The 24,676-nt window shown below is 38.7% G+C and overlaps 4 protein-coding genes across 7 annotated transcripts; 3 read left to right on the top strand and 1 right to left on the bottom strand.

Annotated features, from left to right (window-relative positions):
- The first annotated feature begins 19 nt into the window (after positions 1–19).
- Positions 20–1,289, top strand: LOC106130946 (ubiquitin-like protein 5). Its single transcript, XM_013329898.2, has 3 exons — positions 20–81; positions 161–341; positions 1,201–1,289. The coding sequence occupies exons 2-3, from the start codon at positions 164–166 to the stop codon at positions 1,242–1,244; spliced, it is 222 nt and encodes a 73-aa protein (XP_013185352.1). The 5' UTR covers positions 20–81; positions 161–163; the 3' UTR covers positions 1,245–1,289.
- A 4,551-nt stretch (positions 1,290–5,840) lies between these two features.
- LOC106130945 (pre-mRNA-splicing factor 38B) lies at positions 5,841–10,058 on the top strand. Its single transcript, XM_013329896.2, has 7 exons — positions 5,841–6,033; positions 6,105–6,233; positions 6,361–6,485; positions 6,838–6,973; positions 7,371–7,584; positions 8,215–8,385; positions 9,850–10,058. Exons 1-7 carry the CDS (start codon positions 6,018–6,020, stop codon positions 10,022–10,024), a joined length of 966 nt encoding a protein of 321 aa, XP_013185350.1. The 5' UTR covers positions 5,841–6,017; the 3' UTR covers positions 10,025–10,058.
- A 1,242-nt stretch (positions 10,059–11,300) lies between these two features.
- Positions 11,301–13,795, bottom strand: LOC106130955 (glycine--tRNA ligase). The gene has a single exon (XM_013329911.2). It carries the CDS (start codon positions 13,664–13,666, stop codon positions 11,456–11,458), a length of 2,211 nt encoding a protein of 736 aa, XP_013185365.2. The 5' UTR covers positions 13,667–13,795; the 3' UTR covers positions 11,301–11,455.
- Positions 13,796–14,080: 285 nt separating this feature from the next.
- On the top strand, positions 14,081–23,404 carry LOC106130956 (homeobox protein extradenticle). 4 transcript variants are annotated; one of them, XM_060954083.1, is made up of 9 exons: positions 14,081–14,620; positions 14,745–14,897; positions 16,379–16,539; positions 16,879–16,979; positions 17,539–17,689; positions 18,572–18,668; positions 19,568–19,636; positions 20,736–20,931; positions 21,571–23,404. In XM_060954083.1, the coding sequence occupies exons 1-8, from the start codon at positions 14,362–14,364 to the stop codon at positions 20,909–20,911; spliced, it is 1,167 nt and encodes a 388-aa protein (XP_060810066.1). In that variant the 5' UTR covers positions 14,081–14,361; the 3' UTR covers positions 20,912–20,931; positions 21,571–23,404. The 4 variants fall into 4 exon arrangements, with proteins under 4 accessions (XP_060810066.1, XP_013185366.1, XP_013185368.1 ...); XM_013329912.2 differs by having other exon boundaries at positions 20,730–20,931; XM_013329914.2 differs by lacking the exon at positions 19,568–19,636 and having other exon boundaries at positions 14,084–14,620.
- Positions 23,405–24,676: the final 1,272 nt, after the last annotated feature.

Below are 24,676 nucleotides of genomic sequence, written 5' to 3'. Positions count from 1 at the left end.
ATCCTGAATTAATCTCTCATGTAAATCTGCATAAAATAATATTTTAAAAGTATTTTAGAACCAGTTACAACACAGATATTGGTAAATCTTAAAACACAGGTATAATTGATTTTGACATTGTAGGTACATGTTTTTATAACCTTATAATTTTGTATTCCAGAAAATGTTAGAAGTAACATGCAACGATCGTCTTGGCAAGAAAGTGAGAGTTAAATGCAATCCTGACGACACCGTTGGAGATCTGAAGAAGCTGATAGCCGCACAGACTGGAACCCGACACGATAAAATTGTCTTGAAGAAATGGTACACAGTATTCAAAGATCACATCAAATTATCTGATTGTATCCTTTTTAAAAACATTAGAAAGTGTATTTTGATAAATATCAAACCATCGAATGATGGCACGACGATCAACTAAAGGGAAGACGTTGACACTCTAATGCTGCTTTATTTGTCAATGCTTTTATTTACATAGCAATGTTTATCTCAGTTTGAGCCATGATCCAATACGGTTTAGGTTTACCTGCAAAGGATGTGAAGGCTTAACTCTTAAAACGGGCCACCGCCAGAGAGGTTGGGGAGGGGGTGGGGAGGCTTCCGGCAAGGGGGGGTCCCGGGAGGGGGGGGAGTTACCCCATCCCCCCTCCCCACCCCTCTCCGGCGGTGGCCCGTTTCAAGAGTTTAACCGATGTGAAGGTCAGATGAGAGGTGCTTGATGTAAAATCCTGACTTACCCAACCCAGGATCCATGGTCAAAAGGCATACTCAGGTCTCCTTTTTAGAGTGGTGAGGATGCAACCAATGCTATGGTCAGAAGGAAGAAGTTGATCTCAATTTCATAATTATTAAGCTATGTAACTGAATGTGGCCTATTAGACTTTTTAAGACTATTATCTGTGCCTATACCATAAGGAATATAGATGTGATTATTTATGTATGTTTACTTCTTGAGCAAGTATGGACATTATGCCAAAAGGGAAACTGACACACAAAAAATAGAATAAAAACAGTTTGCAGCATAGAATAAGACCACTGACCAAGACTTTTCTTACTGTGAATGTTATATAAAACTTAACTTTCCAGAAGGAGGTTCAACAACATTCTATGCTTTTTCTTACTCCATCCATTCCCCATGGAAATGTTCTCATTTACCCAAAATATTTATATGCAGTTTATAATATCCTTAATGATAATGTACAGATGAAATCCATGACGGCATGAATCTGGAATTATATTATCAATAAGAAGAATACATTTATTTTTAATTTAAGTAAAGAATTTATTTAAAAGCCTTTGTTTCTATGTTCAAATCCTAGTAATCTTCAGTAAGTGAGGCAGAGTTAAACGGGCATGTAATCCATTGGATCAAGACTAAAACAAAAAAAAGGCAAAGTGACCAAGGGAAAGTCACTTGTAGCTATTTGAATCTCAATTCAATTACTAGACCATACAGCTGATTCTTGGCTTTCAGCCTTTGCGAGATTGTTGGCTCTGCCTGTCCTGCTAGGGATTAATACAAAATTTCAGGCCATCAAGGTTAGATCATAACTTTCATTCTTAAATTGTGTTACGAGAGTCAGTTCTGTGAAATGAATGAAAAATAGGTACAGGAAGATTGTATGAAGGTAATTGAAATTTCTAAAATGATTTGAATTATTATATTAGGATGTTTCCGGTTCAAGATTGCCATTAAAAAAAATTACAAGAGAGTATAAAAAAATCAAAAAAAAAAAAATAATACATACATACTATTCTGAAAAATAAACTTCAAGTTATGTACTATATATTTCCAAATTAAAAGTTCATTGGGATATATTTCTATTGGTTAAATCCTACTGTCTCAGATTTAGAGTGGTCCATCTATCGACATTTTGACTGTCGATACTTCTAAAAATGATAGTGACACTATGCTACTTTCATAGTTCCTCTTATATTACTCATTACGTATTTTATTCATTCTTGTCACTCCATACATCCTTCTTAACATTCGCATCTCATTTGCATGCAGTTTCCATTCATACGTCCCTTTCGTTGTCCAACATTCTGCTTCATGCAGAATGTATATTTTCCACTTGAATTTAGGAGGCATACGAGAATCGAATGTCACTCCTGTTATCTGTCAGAGACTTTGATAATAACAATATTTTTATAACCATATCAAAGTCAGATCAGGTGTGAAAGAAGACATTTATTTTCAAAATTTATTTATTACATACATACATACATACATAAAATCACGCCTCTTTCCCGGAGGGGTAGGCAGAGACTACCTCTTTCCACTTGCCACGATCTCTGCATACTTCTTTCGCTTCGTCCACATTCATAACTCTCTTCATACAAGCTCTGCGGTTTCGGGTACTTTTGACCTGACCCTATACCAGGACGTCCTTAATTTGATCAAGATACGTTCGTCTAGGTCTTCCCACTCCGACCTTTCCCTCCACACTCTCCTTGTATATCTGCTTAGTCAACCTGCTTTCATTCATCCTCTCCACATGACCGAACCATCTTAACATACCCTTTTCTATTCCTGTAACTACATCTTCTTTCACATCACAACATTCCCTTATCACGCTGTTCCTTATCCTGTCACTCAATTTCACACCCATCATACTCCTTAACGCTCTCATTTCCACTGCATTTATTCTGCTTTCATGCTTCTTTTGCCATACCCAACTTTCACTCCCATACATTAATGTCGGGACCAACACGCCCCTGTGCACAGCCAGTCGAGCCTTTTTGGATAGTTTCTGACTGCTCATAAAGGCATGCAAAGCTCCATTCACCATGTTCCCCGCGTTCACTCTCCTTTCAATATCACTATCATACTTGCCATCTGATGTAAACTTTGATCCTAGATATACAAACTCTTTCACTTGCTCCACTTTTTCTCCTCCAATCAAAATATTACATGCTGTCATTTCTTTCTCCATTTCAAAAACCAGTGTTTTAGTTTTACTTACGTTCACTTTCATTCCTTTCTCTTTTAAAGCTTCATGCATACAGTTTACCATCTCCTGTAACTCCTCCGCTGATGACGCCAGTATAACCTGATCGTCGGCATAGAGCAGACATTTGACGAGTAACTCATTCATCCTTAATCCACTTTTAGACTCTTTCAAATCTGTCAAGCAGCTATCCATAAATAGGTTGAACAGCCACGGTGACGCAACACATCCTTGCCTAACGCCTTTCTCAATCTTAAACCACTCAGTGTGCGCTCCGTTTATCCTGACACAAGCACTCGAATCCTCATATAAGGATTTCAGTGCTCGTATTAAGAGACTGCTCACCCCATGCATAGAAAGTGCTGACCACAATTCATTCCTCTCAACTCTGTCATAGGCCTTTTCCAGATCTACGAATGTGCAATAGACTTTTTGACTCTTGGCCAAAAACTTTTCGGCTATGCACCGCAAGGAAAAGACCTGATCAGTACATCCCATTCCCTTTCGAAATCCCGCTTGAGCATCCCATATTTTGTCATCAGTTTCATTCCTGACTCTATTAATCAATACCTTAGCATACAATTTGCCGACGACGCTAAGCAGGCTTATACCACGATAATTTTTGCAGTCCAGCTGTGACCCTTTTCCTTTGTAAAGTGGCACGATAACAGCCTTACACCAATCTTTTGGTACTCGGCCGCTTCTCCAACACAAATTGAAAAGGCAGTACAACTGACTAGCTACTACGCCTTTTCCTGCTTTAAGCATCTCGACCGACACTCTATCACGCCCAGCAGCCTTTCCCGCTTTCATACTCTTAAGTGCTTCCACAATTTCGAACATTTCAATTTCGCCTTCCATCTCATTCTCTTTTTCTTCGCTATAGCAGAAATCTTTCTTATTTCCTTCCTTTTTTTCAAATAAACTTTCAAAATAGTCCTTCCATATCTTTAGTACACATTCTTCTCCTTTCACAACGCTACCATCCTGGCATCTGATCCTAGTCAGCTCTCTGGTTATAGTATTTCCTCGGGCTGACCTTACGGATTTCCAGAATACTTTCAGATTTGACTGAAAGTCTTCTGATAGCCTTTTATCAAAATCCTCTTTATACTCTTCTTTCTTTCTAATCACAGCTTTCTTAACCAAATCTTTCATTTTCTTATATTCCTTACGTGCTTCATTCACATCTTCATCTATAACCTCTTGCATTCTTAAGTTAGCTTTTGCTGCTAACAAATCCAGCCATGCTTTCTTCTTTAATCGCACAAGTTCTTGCACATCTTTACTCATCCACGCATTTTTGTGATTTTTTCCTTTCCTTCTTCTACTTACACCACACACTTCAACAGCTACTTTCACAATTCTTTCTTTAAATTCCTTCCATCCATCTTCAATATCGCTCATTTCCTCTAAATCTTCAAATTCATCCTTCAGTCTATTAATATACTTCTTACCTACATCCATATCTTGCAAATTTTCTACTTTTACTCTTTCCAAAGCGCTGGTTTGCTCCCTTACCCTGTGCCGCCAGCGATTGAAGATACCCCTTATCCGGGATATCACCAGTAAATGGTCCGAGTCAATGCCAGCACCGCGATATGCACGGGTATCCAGCACTTTGTTCTTCAATCTTTCATCTACAATCACAAAGTCTATCATACTTTTTAAAATACCTTCCACTCTTGTGTAGGTGTGGATCTCTTTATGTTGAAACATTGAGTTCGACACAAAAAGATCCCACTCTAGACAAATTTCTAATACACTTCTTCCATTATCATTCACCTTTTCGTCACCAAACGCACCAAGCACCTTCTCATATCCATCACGCTTTACACCCACCCATCCATTAAAATCACCTAACATAATAATCTTCTCATTTGGCTTGGTAACTTTCAATACTTCTCTTACACTATTCCAGAACTCCTCGTTTTCGCTTTTTGCTGATGTTGTACCCCTCGAACCCACATCCCAAGGTGCATAAACACCTAGAACGAAGATCCGAGTGATTCCAACTTTCAGCCTAATCCATAGAAGACGAGGGCTGACACACTCATACTCATTCACGCACTCAGCCATTCGTGCAGAAAGAATTAGACCGACCCCTTGACAGCCTCGGCTGGTACTGGAAATTCCAGACCAATACGCCGTGTAAGGGCCGTGCTGCGTCGCGTCGCATCCTTTCCGCTTCGTTTCATTCACGCACAACACATCCAAACGTCTTTCATCCATCATCTGGCATACTTCCTCAATCTTATCCTTCATTCCTCCTCTTACATTCATCGTCGCAAAGCGGCTTTCAGCAGACCGCATACCGCTCCCGCCGGGAACGAGACGTGATGGGGTGCGGACACCATCGCCGCCATTTAGGTGCTCTTTTAAAAAATTTGCATCCATGCGATTCCCACGAGACGCAAGGGAACAATTTTGTCCGCCCCAGCAGAGCCCCGCATGCCAGGGTAAGGCTAGCCATTACCTGGGGGTCGCCCAACCCCATGGCGGAAGTGGCACGCTCGAGACTAGGCTCGCCCCTAGCCATGCATCCATCGGCGCGGCAGACCTTAGATTGGCAGGGATTTACATTAAAGAGGAATCCCAAGTCTATCCCTTAGTCGGCTCTTACGACATCCGTGGGAAAGAGATGGAGTGGTCCTATTCTTTTGTCATGGTGCCGGGAACCACACGGCAATTTATTACATCATAAGGTTAAAGCTCCCAATGTTTCATATCTAAACTTTTAAAAAATTCAATTATCAAGGGTGAAATATCAATTCCCTGGATCGATTCATCACTGCATATCGATTTAAAAGCGATTTTTGAGCTTGAAAGATCAATATTGCGATTAATCGATGTCGACGACAACGAGTGTTGGTTGTTGATTCCATCGAGCGTATGAATGACGTATTTCCGAGTCGCCGCCATTGTGTTTTACAATTTTGTTGTCATGTTGTGCTTGCTCCTGTCATTATTTTATTACTACTAAAATTAAATATAAAAATTGAATATCAGTGACTAGAATATAGAAAGAAAAAACAATACAGTTTTGCTACGTGTTAAGTATTTTTTGAAATGACTGACGCAGAAGGTTGGTATCGTGAGAAATCTTCCCTCCACAAGGTGTTTTCGAATCTTGTTAAAAACAGTTGCCTTTTTCAGATTTCAATCAACAGAAGCCTGGAAAGACAAGTAAACAGCACAATGTATTACCGATTTGGGGTAATGAACAAACTATGAATCTGAACCCTTTAATATTAGCCAATATTCAAGGTTCGAGCTACTTCAAAGGTAGGTAAGCAAACATACCAAAGCACAGGAGTTTGGATTATCACACTTCTTGTTTCTTTCGTGTTGTTTTTGATTAGTGAAATCGTGGTGTTTTCGATTGTTTAAAAACGTATTTGTGTGTCCACAGTTCATCTGTTCAAGTTGAAGACGTACCATGAAGTGGTTGATGAGATCTACTATCAGGTGAAACATTTGGAGCCCTGGGAGCGAGGAAGCCGCAAGACAGCAGGGCAGACGGGCATGTGTGGCGGCGTGAGTATGTTTATCCAAAATTATCAATATCGTGGTATATTAGTGAACTTGCAATTAGATTTATTGCTATTTTTTGTTTATGGATAATCAATCAACATTTTACTTAAAATTTAGCATATATTGACATGAGTTGTTGACTACCAGCTCCTGTAGTATGGCACTTATGACACTGTTTTAATTGCGTAAATAGCTATTGCTGTTCTGTTTCACATCATTATAAAAAGTAATAGTTTTTCGCGCCATAAAAACAGTGTCGCGTGTGCAATGCTTCAGGGCAGAACAGACCATGTTGTGCCCTGAACCATCACTCTTTTGTTGAAAAGAAAATTCTAAATAAACATGTTTGTCGTAGGTGCGGGGTGTGGGTGCTGGTGGCATTGTTTCCACAGCATTCTGCTTGTTATACAAGCTGTACACTTTGCGACTCACCCGAAAGCAAGTCAACGGTTTGCTACAGCACACAGACTCCCCGTACATACGGGCACTGGGTAGGTATGATGCATGTTTGTTTTATTTTTTATCCTTAGATAACTAACAATCTCCCATGCAGATTTTAAAAGTCAAGAAAAGGCAAATAAACTTAGAATACTCCTTTAAGGCAATGGGTTAGAGACCTGTTAATATTTGATCTTAATTTTATCACTAAGCTGAATGTGGTCTTTCGGACAAAGATGTGATTGTATATATGTGAAAAAAAATAATATGTTTTTTTTTAATATACAACAAACAACCTCTTTGCACCTTAGAACTTCACATAAAAAAGGACAGTAAAATTCATTTCTTTTTGTGCTATAATTTTGACTGATTCCAGACTTTGAAATCTACACTTGAATTCAAAACGCGCAATAGGAAGATTTAAAAAAAAATTTCATAAACATTTTCCAGGCTTCATGTACATACGCTACACACAACCGCCGGCAGACCTGTTCGACTGGTACGCAGACTACCTCGATGATGAAGAGGAGGTGGACCCCCGAGCCGGGGGCGGGGGCCCCACAACCATCGGAGCCCTGGTGCGGCAGATGCTGATCAAACTAGATTGGTTCAGCACGCTGTTTCCGAGGATCCCAGTGCCGATACAAAAGCAGATTGAGCAGAAGTAGGTATTGTAGTGTGTGTGTTTATTTTTTTTTTTACTCTAAAACTGTGATGCCACTGGCGTGGTTCATAGGCTTTATTGTAAATCCCTTAAGCATAGGAATAAAATAACTCTATTACGCGAATAACTTCTAATTACCTATGATGTTTATAAAGTAAGTCTCTGCCTACCCATCCGGGAAAAAGGCGTGATTTTATGTATGTTAAGAAGCTCACCTTCCAATTACCATGTTTGAAATAATATTTGTTTACAATGTGCAAGTAGAATTCACAATGAATTTCGCTCAAGCATATGAATGCGGCAAGTACAGAATGAATACTTATCAATATAATTCAACAGGCAACCTAGACAATTTGGAAGTCAAACCCTGTCCAGGTATTTTTAATAATCTTAAATAGATTTTCATTGATTACAATAATATTAAAAAAAATTTAAACATTTAGTTTCATCTCTGATATATTAAAACAATGATTCAACTTAAAATCTGCTTACACATTTAGAAACCCTAGTCTTTGGACCAACGCGTCACTGCCAAAATATAGTGCAATTTGAGTTCATTTTTGTATTTTTGAATGCCATGAATAATATGGAAAAAATTATCTCTTTTAGTAACATGACTCCATAATACAGGTTAGCGGAGCACAGCAGACAGACAGCAGCCTCCAAGCCAGCTCCGGCCAACTACCAGGCGGGCCGAGGGGGTGCCGGGCAGAACTACAACCCGGGCAGGACGGATCCAGACAGGAGAGAACACGATGACCGCGACAGGAGGGACTATGGCGATGGAGATAGGGGTGACAGGTATAGTGATTCTCCTATCATTGAATACAACAATATCCATAGAATTCGGAATATAAAAAATAGAAATGCCACGTTTAAAATTCAGGTCAAAATGTGGATGAAGCGAAAAAGTGGCAAATGGAAAGATGAAGTATGTACATACATACACGAAAAGATATAGTTTCTAACTTAAAGTTTACACATGCCAAAAAATTCCATCTTTTCTAGTGAGCTTGCTGGTATGTTTTTTCTAAAGACCTGTTTGAAACTTCAGACAATAACTTAATATGTACAACTTGGAAGATCAGCGCTGGCTGTGTAGCATATCGTTTACAGCCAGCATTATGCTGAGGGAGACCGTGATACCCTTCCGGGAGCACCATACTACATGTTTATTTTTGTACATACTATTGTTTCCTTTTCCGTCTTTCTGTTATGGTGTTGTAGCGGGAGCGATGATTCGGCTCGACCGCCACCAAAGGGAAGATCTTCCGCCAGGCTAGGTGTTATGCCTGGGGAACCGCGGCTCCGACGATGTTGTGTCGGAGGTTGTATATATAGCTCCAATCCGTGAAATCTCTGAAATCGCGTTCTAGATACTTCGCTGCTATTGGTTGAGCGCGTCATTTTCTTCGCGATGATTGACAGTAGTTGTTTGATTTGATGTTTGTGGCGAGTGGCGTAGAGATGGCGCCACAGTACTCCCCCCCAAGACCGGAGGTCTGAAGTCTTGAGATCTTGCTGTGCAATCTGTGCTTCAGTTGTAGCTTGCAAGTGCCAGTTGTCTTCCAGTGAGTCGGAAGTTGCTCGAAGTCCTAGTGAGTCAGGAGTGAGCCGTTGCGTTGCTCGTAGTCTGCGGTGAGTCGAGACAGTAGAGAGCGAAGTCGACTTGTTGGCGCCGGGAGAAATCGTGCAGAGCTGCCACGCTGGAGAGAAGAGCGGCCGTCGAAGAGATCCAGGCGTGGGCTGCGGTAGATGCGTCGGTCGCTGAAGTCGATGAGAGTGAGTGCAGGTGGAGACAGGACCAGGAAGCTCGTTGAATTGGCTGCGATGGACCTGCTGCGATACCCAGTTGCTGGCTTGCTGTGAGACTGCTTGCAGAGTGAGGAGTGATGCTGAGGATAGGAGTGGATGATGATGGAGAAGGTTGCTTCCAATCACGTCGGGGTCACCAATGTAGCGGGAGCGATGATTCGGCTCGACCGCCACCAAAGGGAAGATCTTCCGCCAGGCTAGGTGTTATGCCTGGGGAACCGCGGCTCCGACGATGTTGTGTCGGAGGTTGTATATATAGCTCCAATCCGTGAAATCTCTGAAATCGCGTTCTAGATACTTCGCTGCTATTGGTTGAGCGCGTCATTTTCTTCGCGATGATTGACAGTAGTTGTTTGATTTGATGTTTGTGGCGAGTGGCGTAGAGATGGCGCCACAGTGTTCTATGAATAAATTCTTTTTATTTTACTAACTCATTTTATGTCTCTTCAGATACCCAAAAGACAAGAAGCGAGACGAGCGGGACAGAGACGCGAGGGAGCGAGTGCGCGACAGAGACCGCGATAGAGACCGCGACCGACGCAACCGTGACCGCCACCGGCACCGCGACCGCTCCCGCTCGAAGGACCGCCGCCGCTCACGCTCCAGAGACCGCCGCTACAGATGATCGGCTTTGATGCGAATATAATGATTAATGTTAATGTGTGTTTTATTGCTCCTTCATACATTAAAAAAAAATCAAATTCACGCCTCTTTCCCGGAGGGGTAGGCAGAGACTACTTCTTTTCACTTGCCACGATGTCTGCATACTTCCTTCGCTTCAGTCACATTCACAACTCTCTTCATGGAAGCTCGGCAGTTTCGGGTACTTTTGACCTGACCCTTTAACCTTTGTTCCTTCATAATTACATTCATACCGCGGGAGCGGGCCTTCCCCACGCAGAAGAACCGGGTAGCCACCATTTGGATGAAGTGGCCTGACGGTGAAAAAGTTGAGACAGTGATTCGGTTGCTTGTTTTTATCGTGATATTATGGGTTACATGAGAAAAGATTTGGACGTTTTACGACAACATACAATTATCATGTCTTAATCCCTTGCGGGGTAGACTGAACCAACAGTCTTGAAGACTGTTGGCGTTCAGCTATTTGGCTTATTGATAGAATTGACACTCAAATAGTGAAGGGTTGCTAGCCAATCGTCTAAAGAAAAGAATCCCAAGTTTATAAGCCTACCCTTTAGTCGCCTATTACTACCTCCATTGGTAGGGGATGGATCCTTTTTTTTATTATAATCCTTTTATAATTAGCATAATATTTAGTGATTTATACATATATATATATTTATTCTGGGGAATAGGCTTCTTCTCTTCAGGCATTCAAGTCAGTAGTAAGAAAAGACATGAGAGAGCGACTAAGGAACGCCACCGCTCCCACATCGGAGATCGCCGCTATTTATGATCGGCTTTAACGACACAAACACATCATGCAACTTTGCAGATGAATGTGTTTATTCCCGTAGGTCACATTTTCGGGATTACGACATCCATAGGAAGAGGATGGAGTGGTATTTCTAGAGTGGCATGAACCACTCAGCACGTAAAAGATGTTTTGTCTTCTGTGTGCGGTTTATGTCTTATTGTTACTTTACCGACATAGATAAGCACCTCTTCGGGGAACGGGGTAGACGGAGCCAACAGTCTCGCAAAGACTGAAAGGCCTCGCTCAGCTATATGGCATAGTGGCAGGTTGCTTGTCCATCGCCTAAAATAATCCCAAGTTTCTATCTACTATCCCTTAGTCGCCTTTTATGGGATATTTTACCATGTTAAGCAAAATCGGTTTAGCCTGTCACACGCTGATTTGCACTTGCACCACATAGGATTGCACAATTAATGACACTAGATTTGCACACATCGTGTAGGTAAATAAAATTAAATACGAATCTTTATCAGCAATTTATTTTCGAAGCCTGCTAAAAACAAATTTAACTGGAATAATGCATTTTGATGATGAAGCTAACAATAAATAAACATTGATGTTCAAGACAATAAACTTAATTTATAAACTACAGCTGTACAAATTAAATCCTTGCGTCATTTATGCTGCAGCACCTTTTGTCTCTTGTTGTTCGAATTTAGGATACTTTTCTTCGACATTGGCCCAGGAAATCTTGCTATTGGAAAGGTCTCTCACCACAACAGGAACATCAACCAATGGTAATCTCACTTGACCCATACTATCTCTTTCTCTGAGAGTCACTGTATGGGGCTCCTTAGTGGTGTCAAAATCGACAGTAATAGCATACGGGACGCCCAATTCATCTGTTCGTGCGTATCTGCGCCCAATGGAGCCCGAGGAATCGTCCACTTTGTGAGACACATCAACATCGGTCAACAGCTTGTTCAATTCCCTTACAAATGGCTGGAACTCTGTGTTGCCGCTCAGTGGTAACACGGCACACTTCATTGGGGCTACTGTAGCTGGCAAAGAGAAGTAGGTCCTCTGTTCATCACCTTCTCTCATTCTAAAGTTGTGCTCCAAAACACAGTACAAGATTCTGCCAATACCGAATGACGGCTCAATTACACTAGGTATAATTTCTTCTACATGTACCGTTTTCTGACTTCGCTTGACACTGATGAGACTGGGATTAAGCTTGAACTCCCCATTAGGTGTGGCAAGAAGATATTCTCCAGTAGAGTCCAACTGGCTCTGCATATTCTCGAGGGCTGCATTGTCCATAGCTAATAATGCATCATTTATGACCTTAGCATGCTTCTTGAACTCCTTACCAATAGCAGCTTTGTTTGCCACAGCTTCTACAACTTCTATTTGCTTAGGTGCTGGCAATTTTTTCTCAGCAGCCAACCTGATGCCTGTTGCTTTTGTATGTTGGGTCAAATCATATGCAGATCTGTCAGCACAGCCCACACACTCTACCCAGCCATAGCTGGAGAGACATTCAGCATCCCAGCAGTCACAGGCGTAGTGAGCCATCTCATTACCCATATGCTGTCTGAATCTCAACTTCTTGGCATCAATACCTACAGCCAGTAAATACAGGTGTATTCTTGCCATGAAGTATCCAAGAGTCTCGTTGTTTACAATGCCTTTAGCGACTGCTTCACCTATGGTCACTATTTCAGCCGGCCGCCCTTGCTCCTGGTTGTCAGCAGAGTACAGCAGCATCGGTGTGTCCTTCACCAACTCAAACTTCGGATGATCTTTAGAATCGCAGAAGTGCTCAATTTCACACATTGTGAACTCTCTTACTCGCAGCAGACCAGATCGAGGGGAAATTTCATTCCTGAAAGAGTTGCCGATTTGTGCAGCGGCAAATGGAAGGCGGCCTTGATTGAATTCTAGGAGTCGTTTGAAATTCACAAAGATACCTTGAGCTGTCTCTGGCCTTAGAAAGCCCTTTACTAAACCAGATGGTCCAATCTGTGTGTTGAACATGAGATTGAACTCAATTGGAGGGGTCAGGTCATTACCACTGATAGGGGACTTCATATTGAACCTTTGCATGATGCCTGACATGTCATCAGCTGTCATGCCATCCAATTTGACAATAATATCCTCAATTTCTGCCTTGAGCTCTGCTGATGTGTTCTTCTCACTTTTAATTTTCTCCAAGTGAGCTTTAATTAAGTGATCCAATCTAAAGCACTCTCCAGTTTTCGCATCTTTTGTCATGAGATCAGCAAATCTCTCCACATGGCCAGAAGCTTTTAGGACAGGTTCAGGGGTCAATATTGAGCAGTCCACCTCCAACATTTGCTCTTGAAGGATGAAGTATTTTCTCCACAACTGGATCATGTTGCTTTTGAGTGCACAGCCCATGGGGCCGAAATCAAACTGGCCAGTAATGCCTCCATAGATTGCAAATGACTGGTCATAGAAGAACCGCCGTTTGATGAGATCTTCCATCTTCGCACGATCGAAAAGTTCTTCTGCTGGTGCTAAACTGAGTTCCTTATCCTCCAACACTTTCTTTCTCGCCTTTAATTCCGCTACAGCCTTTTTAATATCTATTTCTGGAGCTTTTTCATCTTTCAACTTTCTCACCAAATCGCCTTGTTCTTTCACGTGCGCTCTTAGAGGCGCTAAGATTGCTTCGACTTTAGGATCAGCCATGATTATTTCTCTTTGAGGATTTGGTATTTTGATCTTTCTATGGAGCTTGTTACTTCCCCACTGTTCAAGTCTCAGCTTATGGGTAAGTCTGATATGAAAGTGACTGCACACAACTGGACGATATTTACTAAACACACTACACTTATAAACTAAAGACAAAACGTGTCTCATTTATGTTAAGTCAGCTTGTTGTATTGCAGTAATCCAATCCATATGTTCGCCGGTGAATAATAATTAACTATTGAAAAATTCGTTCGCGTGGTGCTGACGAAATCGCCAAGGTGAGTTTGACATAGCGAATTTATTTGACAGTGACGAATACTTAATAAGTTTGCAAGGATCACGAATACCAAGGAGAGCACTAATTAATTAAATAGGAATATGTAAGTATATCAGAGATTTTTAGGAGCAATGAAAGTGATAACACGCACGATTATCAAATTGTTATTTTTATTCATCACAACAGCTTTAAATAATGGCACTATATAAATTCAAATTTCAAATTCAATGTTGCCAAAATATGGAATGTTTTGAACGCTCCTCTTCTCGGTTCAGTCCGACGCTTTCTTGACTTTTCTCATTATTTCTATCACCTTTTCGCATACCGTTCATCACGACATAAGGAACGGGACGGCGAATTTTACTTGATTATTTATTTGTTTTCTTTTTCATAATTTTCAATTTTGACAGCACAAAGGAAGTCGGCCATTTTATTACTGCCTGGAAAAGCTGTGGCTTTCGTCCAGTCGCGTTTTGTTGTATTTTTATTCATATAATTTGCAAGTTGGTTGTTTAAAACTTCGTACAAATCTGTATACGTATTTAGTGTAAGTTTAAGTGTATTTATGAATTGACTCTGAGAAGATATGGACGATCCGAATCGGATGATGGCGCATAGCGGTGGACTGATGGGGCCACAGGGCTATGGGTTACCAGGCGCCGAAGGGGCCCCAACTACCGGTGAGGGCGAAGCTCGCAAACAGGACATCGGGGAAATCTTGCAGCAGATCATGAACATTACTGACCAGAGTTTAGACGAAGCTCAAGCTAGAAAACATACGCTGAACTGTCATAGAATGAAGCCTGCCCTATTTTCCGTGCTCTGTGAAATCAAAGAGAAAACAGGTAAGTACCTACCTACATAATCCCGAGTTCGTTCAAATTTTTTACTATTGATCCATACATCATTATTTTATGTGTGTTCTTAATAGATTCTTAATTGTAATCTTTTATTATTCTTCAAATTTAGTTCTATCTCTTCGTAACACCCAAGAGGAGGAGCCCCCAGACCCGCAGCTCATGCGGCTGGATAACATGCTCATAGCAGAGGGGGTGGCGGGCCCCGAGAAGGGTGGAGGCGCAGGTGCTGCTGCCTCCGCTTCTGCCGCAGCTGGAGAGTGGGGTAATTATACATTGATTTGTTGTATTGATGGTTTTGGACCCAATCAGTATGTATGTGTATTTGAACTTGTAAACATATTGTGATATGATTATGATTCTAAAAAAGAACCACCCTAATAGCCCTGAGCTCTTGTGAATTTGATCTCTGATTGAAAAATATGTAATTATCAGCAGCCTTAATATTATTGTCTAAAGAAGGATGTGGGGTAACAGTGTCTATAATGAAAGGTGTTAAATTAATAATTAATAATTATATGGGAACAAATTACACAGATTGAGCTAGCCTCAAATTGTGTAAATTTATTGTATCACTGCCTTTCATTAAGTCACTAAATTGTAAGAAAACATATTTTAAAGACCTATGAAGAATAATTTCAATTTGTTCTGAAATCTATTACAACTGAAGCCTTGAAATTAATTCAATGGAATATTAACTTGCTAACAATTATGCTAATGGTGCCTGTCACACATTATTATTCATACAACATGTATTCTATGTCAAGTTAGAAATTATTTAAAAGCCTGTAATGGATCAAAAACAACATTTTTACATAGCATGTTGAACTTTATGTGGGTGAATGTTGAGTACAAGCATCATTATAACCAAAAAAATTCTACTTGATTTCTTTTTCTCTTACTCATTTGTCATTTCTTCAGTTTCATAACAGGAAAACAAATTGTGTCTATATTTGCTTTGTTAGTCTACAGTGTAAACTACCAATGCTAAAATTGAGCTATAAAATCTTTTGTGGAATAGTTATATTTATAGATTTCTATCTAGCATCTTTTATTATTTGATCAAAAGTTCACAACTCCAAACTAAATCAGGTGTTTCGTTCAAATTTGTAGATTTTTTCCTGTTCAAATCTTAGTTAGATATAAAATGTCCTGGATATTTTTTGCATGTTGCATGGCTTGCTAATAAAATTAATTGATACAGTACAATTTGGTAAAGTTTTAGAAGGCAATTGCTTCCCTCACACCCATTAACTTATATGTGATGAATTGACATCCATGTCAAACACATCATGTAATAGATTTTTTGACTGCATGCTAGTTTACAATTATAATGCATGAGCTCAATAGAGTATTTGGTCACCCTTATGTTAAAATAATGAAAACGCTTTGATTATAATTGACCTCAAAATACCCCAAATTTTTTGGAGTCCTTCAGTTTCTCCATAGAACACACTTTGGACAGACCAATTAAATAAGAATTTTAATAATTCAGGTAGTTATAATTTTATAAATTGGTCGACTGTAAGGACATCTAGCTCAAACACATTTAACTAAATTTCCAATGATACATAACAGCATGCTTGATTATGATTTCAATGGCATCCACATAGATGGCTCTGTGCTACATCCAACCACGCTTTCATTGAACATCAGATTAACAATAAGCCGTAGCCTAACAATGTAACTGGTGGTGGCTGCATGTATTCTTTCTGTGCTGCTACTAAGGCACTGTGGCTCAAGCAGATAACGCGATCGAGCACTCGGACTACCGCGCGAAGCTGGCGCAGATCCGCCAGATCTACCACCAGGAGCTGGACAAGTACGAGAATGCCTGCAATGAATTCACCACCCACGTGATGAATCTGCTCAGGGAGCAAAGCCGCACGAGGCCTATCACGCCCAAGGTGAGAGACAACTTCTTGCTTTAATAATTTTTTATTTCACTATTCATGTCACCTTTTACTTATCACGAACTTTAATATGTCTTATTGTCTATCTCACATTCAGGCAAATGAATGTATAACCATGATCCTATTTGAGTAAGGTTCCCCTGCATAAGGTTGCGGAGGTCAGATGGGCCAGGCTATTTTCATAACTAATTAAAGTTAGTCTTAATAGATTAAAAACATTTAATTTATACTATGTGTCAATCATAATTTTTATTGCCACAATACGATTTTTCGTAATTCTATATTTTAATTACAATATTTAGTGGTGTGATAATAATTTTTGGAAATTTGCAGGAAATCGAGCGCATGGTGCAGATCATACACAAGAAGTTCAGCTCCATCCAGATGCAGCTGAAGCAGTCCACCTGCGAGGCAGTTATGATATTGCGCTCACGGTATGGAATGCATACTTAATTATTTTAAACTAGCGACCCGCCCCGGCTTATAGATATGAATCTTCCTCAGAATACCCTCGATAACTTTCCGAGATTAGTGCAAACATAGGAAGGACTTTGCTTTATAATATGTAGTGAAGTGACTACAGCCGTGCCGAGGCTAATCTCCCTGTAAATTCTTAAAATTTTGAGGACGGCTTACTAGCAGTCCACCGTGGCTGTGTGCTATAACATCCGGGATAATGTACCGTTTTAACGGTTCAAACTAGTCAAATTTTAATCATCTAAAGTCATATACAAATTATAATGTAAAATGATTGTTATTTGATTCAAAACATCACCGCGTATTTGTACGTTTAGGGATATCTTAGTCACAGTTTACTTTGCATTATTTTATAATTAAATAAATGTACATAAATATTTTTTACTTTTTAAATGTGAACATTTTCAAACCACCATCAAAAATATAATTGAAATAAAACTCTTGACGCACATTTACGCGGGAACCTTGCAACAGCTCAACTTTGGCCTCATCTAAAATTTAAAAAAAAAATTACAGTTTCCTAGACGCCCGCCGAAAGCGCCGCAACTTCAGCAAGCAGGCCTCCGAAATTCTCAACGAATACTTCTATTCTCACCTCTCCAACCCGTACCCCAGTGAAGAGGCCAAGGAGGAGTTGGCTCGCAAGTGCGGAATCACGGTCTCGCAGGTATAAAAAAAATGTATCTTAGTCTATGGCAAAAAAAAAAAAAACTATTTACAGTTTCCTCGACGCGAGAAGGAAAAGGCGGAATTTCACGAAGCAAGCGCTGGAACTGTTGAATGAGTACTTTTATTCCCATCTTGCTAATCCGTACCCGAGTGAGGAAATTAAGGAGGAGCTGGCGAGGAAGTGTGGCATTACAGTGTCGCAGGTACTCTCTGCATAAGATGACTCTTGGGTGCAGTACTAGAGCCTAACTTTAAGTCCATTGCGTTACATCACATTTGAGAAAGATTAGTTTTTGAAGATATTTCGATATTGTTTCTTATTTCAATTTCAAGGGAAAATATTGCAAACTCATCCTTACATCTTACCACGTTCCTGGTTTGGGTAATTCAGGGTTGATTAATGAAGATACTAGCCCATCTGATCTTCGTAACCTTTGCAGGAGAACCTAATTCATATTGAAATTCGATCTGATAAAAGTTGAAATATTTTTTATCGTTTTGGTAATCTAAATTAAATAAATACATATATATTCGGGACAGATTACATAGACAGACACAAGTCTTGACTTGTGTTACGAGATAATAATTATTTAACGATACTTTATTTTATAATAAATATTTTTGTAGATAAACATCCAAGACGTAGGCCAATCAGAAAAAGTTCTTTTATCATCATTCCGGGATTCCAACCTGGGACCTGGCCCTGACACAGACATACGCACGTCACTGCGCCATAGAGGCCGACAAAATCACTATTTGAAGTCAAATCACTAAGCCAAACAGCTGAGCCTATCAGTCTTTTCTAGTCTGGTGGCTCTGTCTACCCCGCTAGGGTACACAGACAGTGCTGATTCTGATAGTGTCTCATCCTCTTTGACAGGTGTCAAACTGGTTCGGCAACAAGAGGATCCGTTACAAGAAGAACATCGGCAAGGCGCAGGAGGAGGCCAACCTCTACGCTGCCAAGAAGGCTGCCGGTAAGATCTGTTCACTGCGGTACTGACATACACATTTATATTGGTTAAATTACAAATATATAATTAATTTGATACGCCGAAAAGTGTTGGCTGTTCGTTGGCTTCTGTTATGCCTCACACAAAGATAAAAATTTTTTTTTTTTAAATTGATCATAATGCCCGTACTGACAGATTTTAACATAAGGATATCTACAATGAGTAGTTTTAAGAAATGTATTTGTTTTGGAATTATTTGGAGGTTTTTGTCGTAAAAAGATTGGATAAGAACCGGCCAAGTGTAAGTTGTAGTAGAGGTCCTATACGTAGAACATCGTGTGTATGTGTCGTGGGCCTACTGGAAGGAATTTCTCTAGAATTAAATAGTGCCCTTGTACTGAATTTCCCTTTTGTTTAAGTTCTATTCTTACTTTTTCCTTGATATGCGTAAATATGTAAAAAACTTCATTTCTTTATTATTGTATTTGAATTTTGCTGCTCTGCGTAGAAAAACATTGTGTACCGACAGAGGTCGCGAGGGAGCTATAATGGCGAATGACGCAAGACAAAAATGGAATGTCATATTATATTGTTAAAAAAGGAATAGTGAAAATTGTGTAAAAGAGTTATTTGATGATGTATTAAACTTTAAATGTCGTTTCTCTTTTCAGAGCAACAACGTATTGTTTAATTTCAAATCCCAAGAAAATTGTCTTAGAAATATATAAAGATAAATAAAACATTCAAGATGAATTTATATTCAAATTTGCTCTATACATATATAGAATAGAATAGATTTATTTTCAAAATTGGATACAAGGTATCACTTATTGACGTCACATCACTTAAATCTAATTATAAGTACTACCGCTTCCAAAGTAAAATACAAGTCCCTCGTACTATAGTGTCGTTTTCGCACACAGACCTGTCCTGGGTTGGCGCGTCCAGGCGCGACGCTCACTCCCCTCCGGGCAGGGCCTCTTCATATCACAGTAAACCAATATTATATTAAGAAATTCACTATAACTACCCGACTGCATACATACACTGTTTTGCTAATAAATTTTGTAGAAAGAGAACCGCCTCCATTCGATATCCTCCTTTTTTGAGGTCGGTTATTTTTTTAAAAACGTTCTCTTTAATGTAACAAACACTTTCTTGAAAACCGTATCAATATCGGTGCAGCGAAACGCGATATAATCGCGGATAAAAATATATATGCCACCGGAAAATAAAAAGAACCTCAAGTTTATTAACTTCCTAGGAAATTTATAAACTTTCATAGGATTCTATACAACAGATGATTGTATTATCTTACGTCCACATTTTCGCAAATATGTATATCAATTTTGCGACCTCTCGTAACATACCACATCATTGACTTTTCAATCGATTCCTTATTATAATAATTTTTTTGGGAAACATTTTTTTCGAAATTGTCGATCGCATTTCTTTATTATAGCCATTTATCTCTTTTATCTTGGTAATTTATTAGATCGGATTGTTGAAAAATAAAAAGCATGATGAAACACCTATTACCTTAATCCGTTCTTATTTCTTTTCTATTTAAAAAAGAACAATACCCATCCTCTGCAGTCGGGTAAAATCACCATACATTTTGCTCTTCCGTTGCATTAGGAGCGAATGTCCTGTACGCGTCATTGCTTGGACAGTCATTATTTAGAGTTGAAATAAATTTATCAAACCTACAGGTTAATTAACGTAGTCCTGAAAATATGTTTAAAAATGTACATTACACTCTGTATATTCGATCTTAATTCGCTCACGAAATTAACCTGGTCGAAATTACACTTGTCATTTTTGTAGGTAATCTTAATATACGGCTGTAATATACTCGTTGTAACAGACTTGTACCGAAGAAATAGATATAAAAAATAAGTGCTACAATGCTGCTCAAAACAAGTGTAAAGTCGGCCTTACGAAAGCCTTGTGATAAAATGGCGAACTAACTAGTGAGAAATTTTATAAAAAAGAAATAAAAAAAGCTTATCAAAACAAGTTTAATGTCGGCCTCACGAAAGCATTGTAACAAAATGGCGAACTAACTAGTCGTGTTGACGACAGCGGCAGGCGCGTCGCCATACTCGATGGGCGCGGCGTCGGGCACGGCCACGCCCATGATGTCGCCGGCGCCCACGCAGGACTCCATGGGCTACAGCCTGCCGCAGCCCGGCTACGACCAGCCGCAGCCCGGCTACGACGGCTCCATGGGCTACGACCACATGCACCAGGACCTTAGCCCCTAGTCGCCTCTACGGCGCTCACGGTATGTGTCACGTTATCGTACGCAGGACTCTGTGATGGGAGCGATTGATTGATGATTGGGGCTTAATCGTCATAAAGGGAAGATCTTCTGCCAAACTAGGTGTTTGGACCCATGGACAATGTAAATAATACATACATATAGTCACGTCTATGTCCCGTACGGGCTAGACAGAGCCAATTGTCTTAAAAAGACTAATTGACCACGCTCAACTTTTTGGCTTGATGATAGAATTGAGATTCAAATAGTGACATGTTGCTAGCCCATCTCCTAAAAGAAGAATCCCAAGTTTATAAGCCTACCCCTCAGTCGCCTTTTACGACATCCATGGGAAAGAGAAGGATTTAATTTTCCTCTCCTCCTTTCTTTACATGTTGAAAGTTAAGCATTCGCAATCTCCAAAAAATCCCTTTTTTCCGTTGCCGTAGATATTTAGTTAAGTTCTGTGAGAGAAAATATTTAACAAAAGAATTCTCTCTGGAATATTCTTTTTTTAAACATTAAAAATATATGGTGCAGAATTTAAAGACTACTCTTTCTTTTATATATCATCTTTGTAGTTCCTTTCCGTTTGTATGTACATAAATTGGTAAATAAATCAATCAATAAACGAAATGTATATCTGACCGTGTGTTGTTGCAGATCGCGGGCGACCTCCGTGATGGTCGGCTTCCACTGATTGCCATTACTATATTTACTATAATATATTTCGTCAAAGCAGCGCCGACCTACGGCCCCATATTGCCTTAGGATTAAGACATTGTATACTATAAAACATACACATATTATTAGCGTATTTTTGGAAGGAAATGTAACGAGACATAATTAATTTGTATTATTGATCAATTTATCCAGTATTTATTTTGAATTTTTTATACTAAAAAATCAATGTGGTATATGATACGGAAATCAAAATGGATCACTTCCATGTATTTACTGTTGCTATCATAGATTCGTTATATGCTAGGTTGATCTATATTAACTGGTCTGCCTGTATTTTTTTATATGGAAAAGAATAAAGCGTTAATAAAATGTGACAGTATTTACTATAACTTGCGAAATATTTGGCCAATTTGCAATACTCCAATGGATTTATATGTAAGTACTTATGGTACCATTTGGTGTTAGATATATTAAAAATACTTCCTCATAAAATCACGTTTTGTCACAATATCGCTAGCATATAATATATCTAAGATTGTTTAAGTATTATTTTTGTTCCAATGAATTTTATTGTATTTGGGAAAGTAATTATTTGGGCAGTATTATATTTTAAAGGCACCACATCGATTGGCGGGATCTCGCGCGTTTACTTACGTCTACGGTGGATATAAATAAATATACGATAGTTTTAAGGTGATTAGTGTAATTTTAATTGTAAGCATTCAGATATTTTGTGCTGAATTTGTGTCCCATGCGTTTGTCGCGCACGCTGATGTTTTGGCGGTGTTTATTTTGCGTTGAAATATTAATTAAAGCAAAAGCTCTGTTGAGAACTAAATAATAAATATTTACATCTTTCAAATTAGGTCCGTACAAATTAATAACAAATATTTAACGGAGTGGAAGATTTCTCACGTTTCCATGATAATTCAGTCGGATTCTGTTTTCCTGTTGTGAATGATTCATTTTAAAAAAAGCAAGATTTACAAATACAAAGTAAAAAAAAAAATATCTAACCCACTCTTATAATATATGTTCTTAATAAGTTTAACGTTTCCGATATAGTTCCAAACTCAAAATCTTATATGAGCACTAATTGATGACTAGCGAAGTGAAATCGCCAAAGCACGGTGTGTGGTGGCTGACGGTACTGCGTGCAATTTTAATAAGATAGTATTTGTTGTATTGTGTCACTATCAACGGCCTAATTATGTTTGCGGCAGCTGAAACCCCACTTTTATATATATACATTTACAATGTTCAGGAGTTGTGAATATCAGAACAAATATATATTTTTTGCGGTGCTATATTGTTTTTAGCACAAATTTATTATTTTATTTATATCATTTAGAATATAAGTTGATTTATTGATTTGCGTAATAACCATAAAAAAGGATGTCACACGAACTCTTTTAAATGATTGTTTTTAAATAGAAGCGCTTGAATTAAACACTGAAGTTGAACTTTTCACATTTGCTTGTCCGTAGACAGAATGACTGTTAATTTCAATTAGTGATAGTTTTAATATGAAAATTGTACTAGCGTTAAGTTATGTGTTCCAAGACAAAATATCTGATACAGTATACGAGAAAACAAGAAATATTAAATGTTTTAAATTGCTATGTAACATTGAAACTGTACCGCGCCGCTGTCGTGGCTTTTATCTCATTAATTATACAGTTCTTCAGAATATTTATAGTGAGGATTTTAATATAGTTATCCGATGTGGCAGCGGCGAGGCCCTATGTATACGAAGACGAGTTCAATGTTATTGCGACCACCAAGATTGACTAAATAAATTTTTGTGTAGTTATACTTTGTTTTATTGGAGGCGTAAATTCATTTTTTATCAAGTCTTACGAATGAGAAACGACAATTTATTAGTGCTTACCCCTTTTTATCGTTGCGCGACTAACTTGAAAAATATAGCCTAGAATTTCACATCCTAATTATACGGTATCATTGTCCTGAACGATAATACCGCCAAGAAAATCTTGTTTTCGTAAAATAATCTATACTTTACAAAAACATACATTCTTGCAAATATTATTGGGCAAAGGTATCAATGACCTTGTTTATCACTTACCATATCGATTATCGCAAAGTGAACAATAAACAATGTTAATCTATATATACTTACTCAAATGTAATCTTTGAAAAACAAAAAATTCCGATGCAATCAAAAGAATAAATCAAAATATTTGCCAGATATAACAAAAAACATGTTAAATATGTTATGCTTTTTTTAGACACTGTAACACCAGAAATTGCAGATTTTTGATTTTACAACAGCACCGTTGGTTTAAATTCGATTTTTTCTTATTTTTTATTCCTCCTTTTAACATAACATGCACGCTTGCAAAGGTCACGGATAAAGTAGCCAATGTAATACTTTGACACTGTCATCTACGCATACCTACGCTTAACACAACTGTTGTAAAAATACAGATATGTGCGTGCAGGCTTGTCCTATAATGCATAGACAGTGCTCAAAGATTTACAATAAAATCGATTGTAGGTTAATGGTCTACCTATCTAGCGTGAGTATTACTTTTAGTTAGTACATACTCGTAAATCCAAATTTTCATGCAATTGAGATTTTTTATTCTGGTGTTTTGTTTGTTACGGATTTATTAAACTCATAAACTGCAAGTCTTTTTTTTTTATAAATTTGTGACAGTGATGCACATATTAAAGTTAAAAAAAATTACTAATATTCAGAAATATAAAGACTTTTTTTTATGAAAAGTGTCACAGTAGAGAAGTTCACGGAAAAGTCTTCATCCTGGCTAATTCTCATCACTCTACAGAGAGACCTTTCCACACGATGTTTTCCTTCACCGTAAAAGTCAAAGTTAACAATTTTAAATTAAAAAACACACTCGCTGGATAAATTGTTTAACTCTTCAGTATTTATTATTTTAAATTATTATCAAGAAGGAATTCAATAATCCATTATGATATAATTGTAGTAATCATTAAATGCTTCATAATCATATTATCGCCGGCCCGCCGATGTCAACATGGTGTATGTAATCCGCACGCTGTTGTTATCCATTTTTACAAGCGCCGTTGTGCGCTAATT

The sequence above is a fragment of the Amyelois transitella genome, chromosome 4, assembly GCF_032362555.1.
Source record: "Amyelois transitella isolate CPQ chromosome 4, ilAmyTran1.1, whole genome shotgun sequence".
NCBI lineage: Eukaryota > Metazoa > Arthropoda > Insecta > Lepidoptera > Pyralidae > Amyelois > Amyelois transitella.
Note: the sequence above shows the minus strand (reverse complement) of the source record. Positions and strands in the feature narration are given on the sequence as shown.

Coding starts and splice junctions, on each gene's coding strand:
- LOC106130955 (XM_013329911.2), bottom strand. CDS start 13,666: ATGAGACACGTTTTGTCTTTAGTTTATAAGTGTAGTGTGTTTAGTAAA.
- LOC106130945 (XM_013329896.2), top strand. Junction 6,234..6,360: donor AGGTTCGAGCTACTTCAAAG/GTAGGTAAGCAA, acceptor GTGTGTCCACAG/TTCATCTGTTCAAGTTGAAG. Junction 7,585..8,214: donor CAAAAGCAGATTGAGCAGAA/GTAGGTATTGTA, acceptor TCCATAATACAG/GTTAGCGGAGCACAGCAGAC.
- LOC106130956 (XM_013329912.2), top strand. CDS start 14,362: ATGGACGATCCGAATCGGATGATGGCGCATAGCGGTGGACTGATGGGG. Junction 14,621..14,744: donor TGAAATCAAAGAGAAAACAG/GTAAGTACCTAC, acceptor CTTCAAATTTAG/TTCTATCTCTTCGTAACACC. Junction 14,898..16,378: donor TGCCGCAGCTGGAGAGTGGG/GTAATTATACAT, acceptor TGGCTCAAGCAG/ATAACGCGATCGAGCACTCG.
- LOC106130946 (XM_013329898.2), top strand. CDS start 164: ATGTTAGAAGTAACATGCAACGATCGTCTTGGCAAGAAAGTGAGAGTT. Junction 342..1,200: donor TCACATCAAATTATCTGATT/GTATCCTTTTTA, acceptor GATAATGTACAG/ATGAAATCCATGACGGCATG.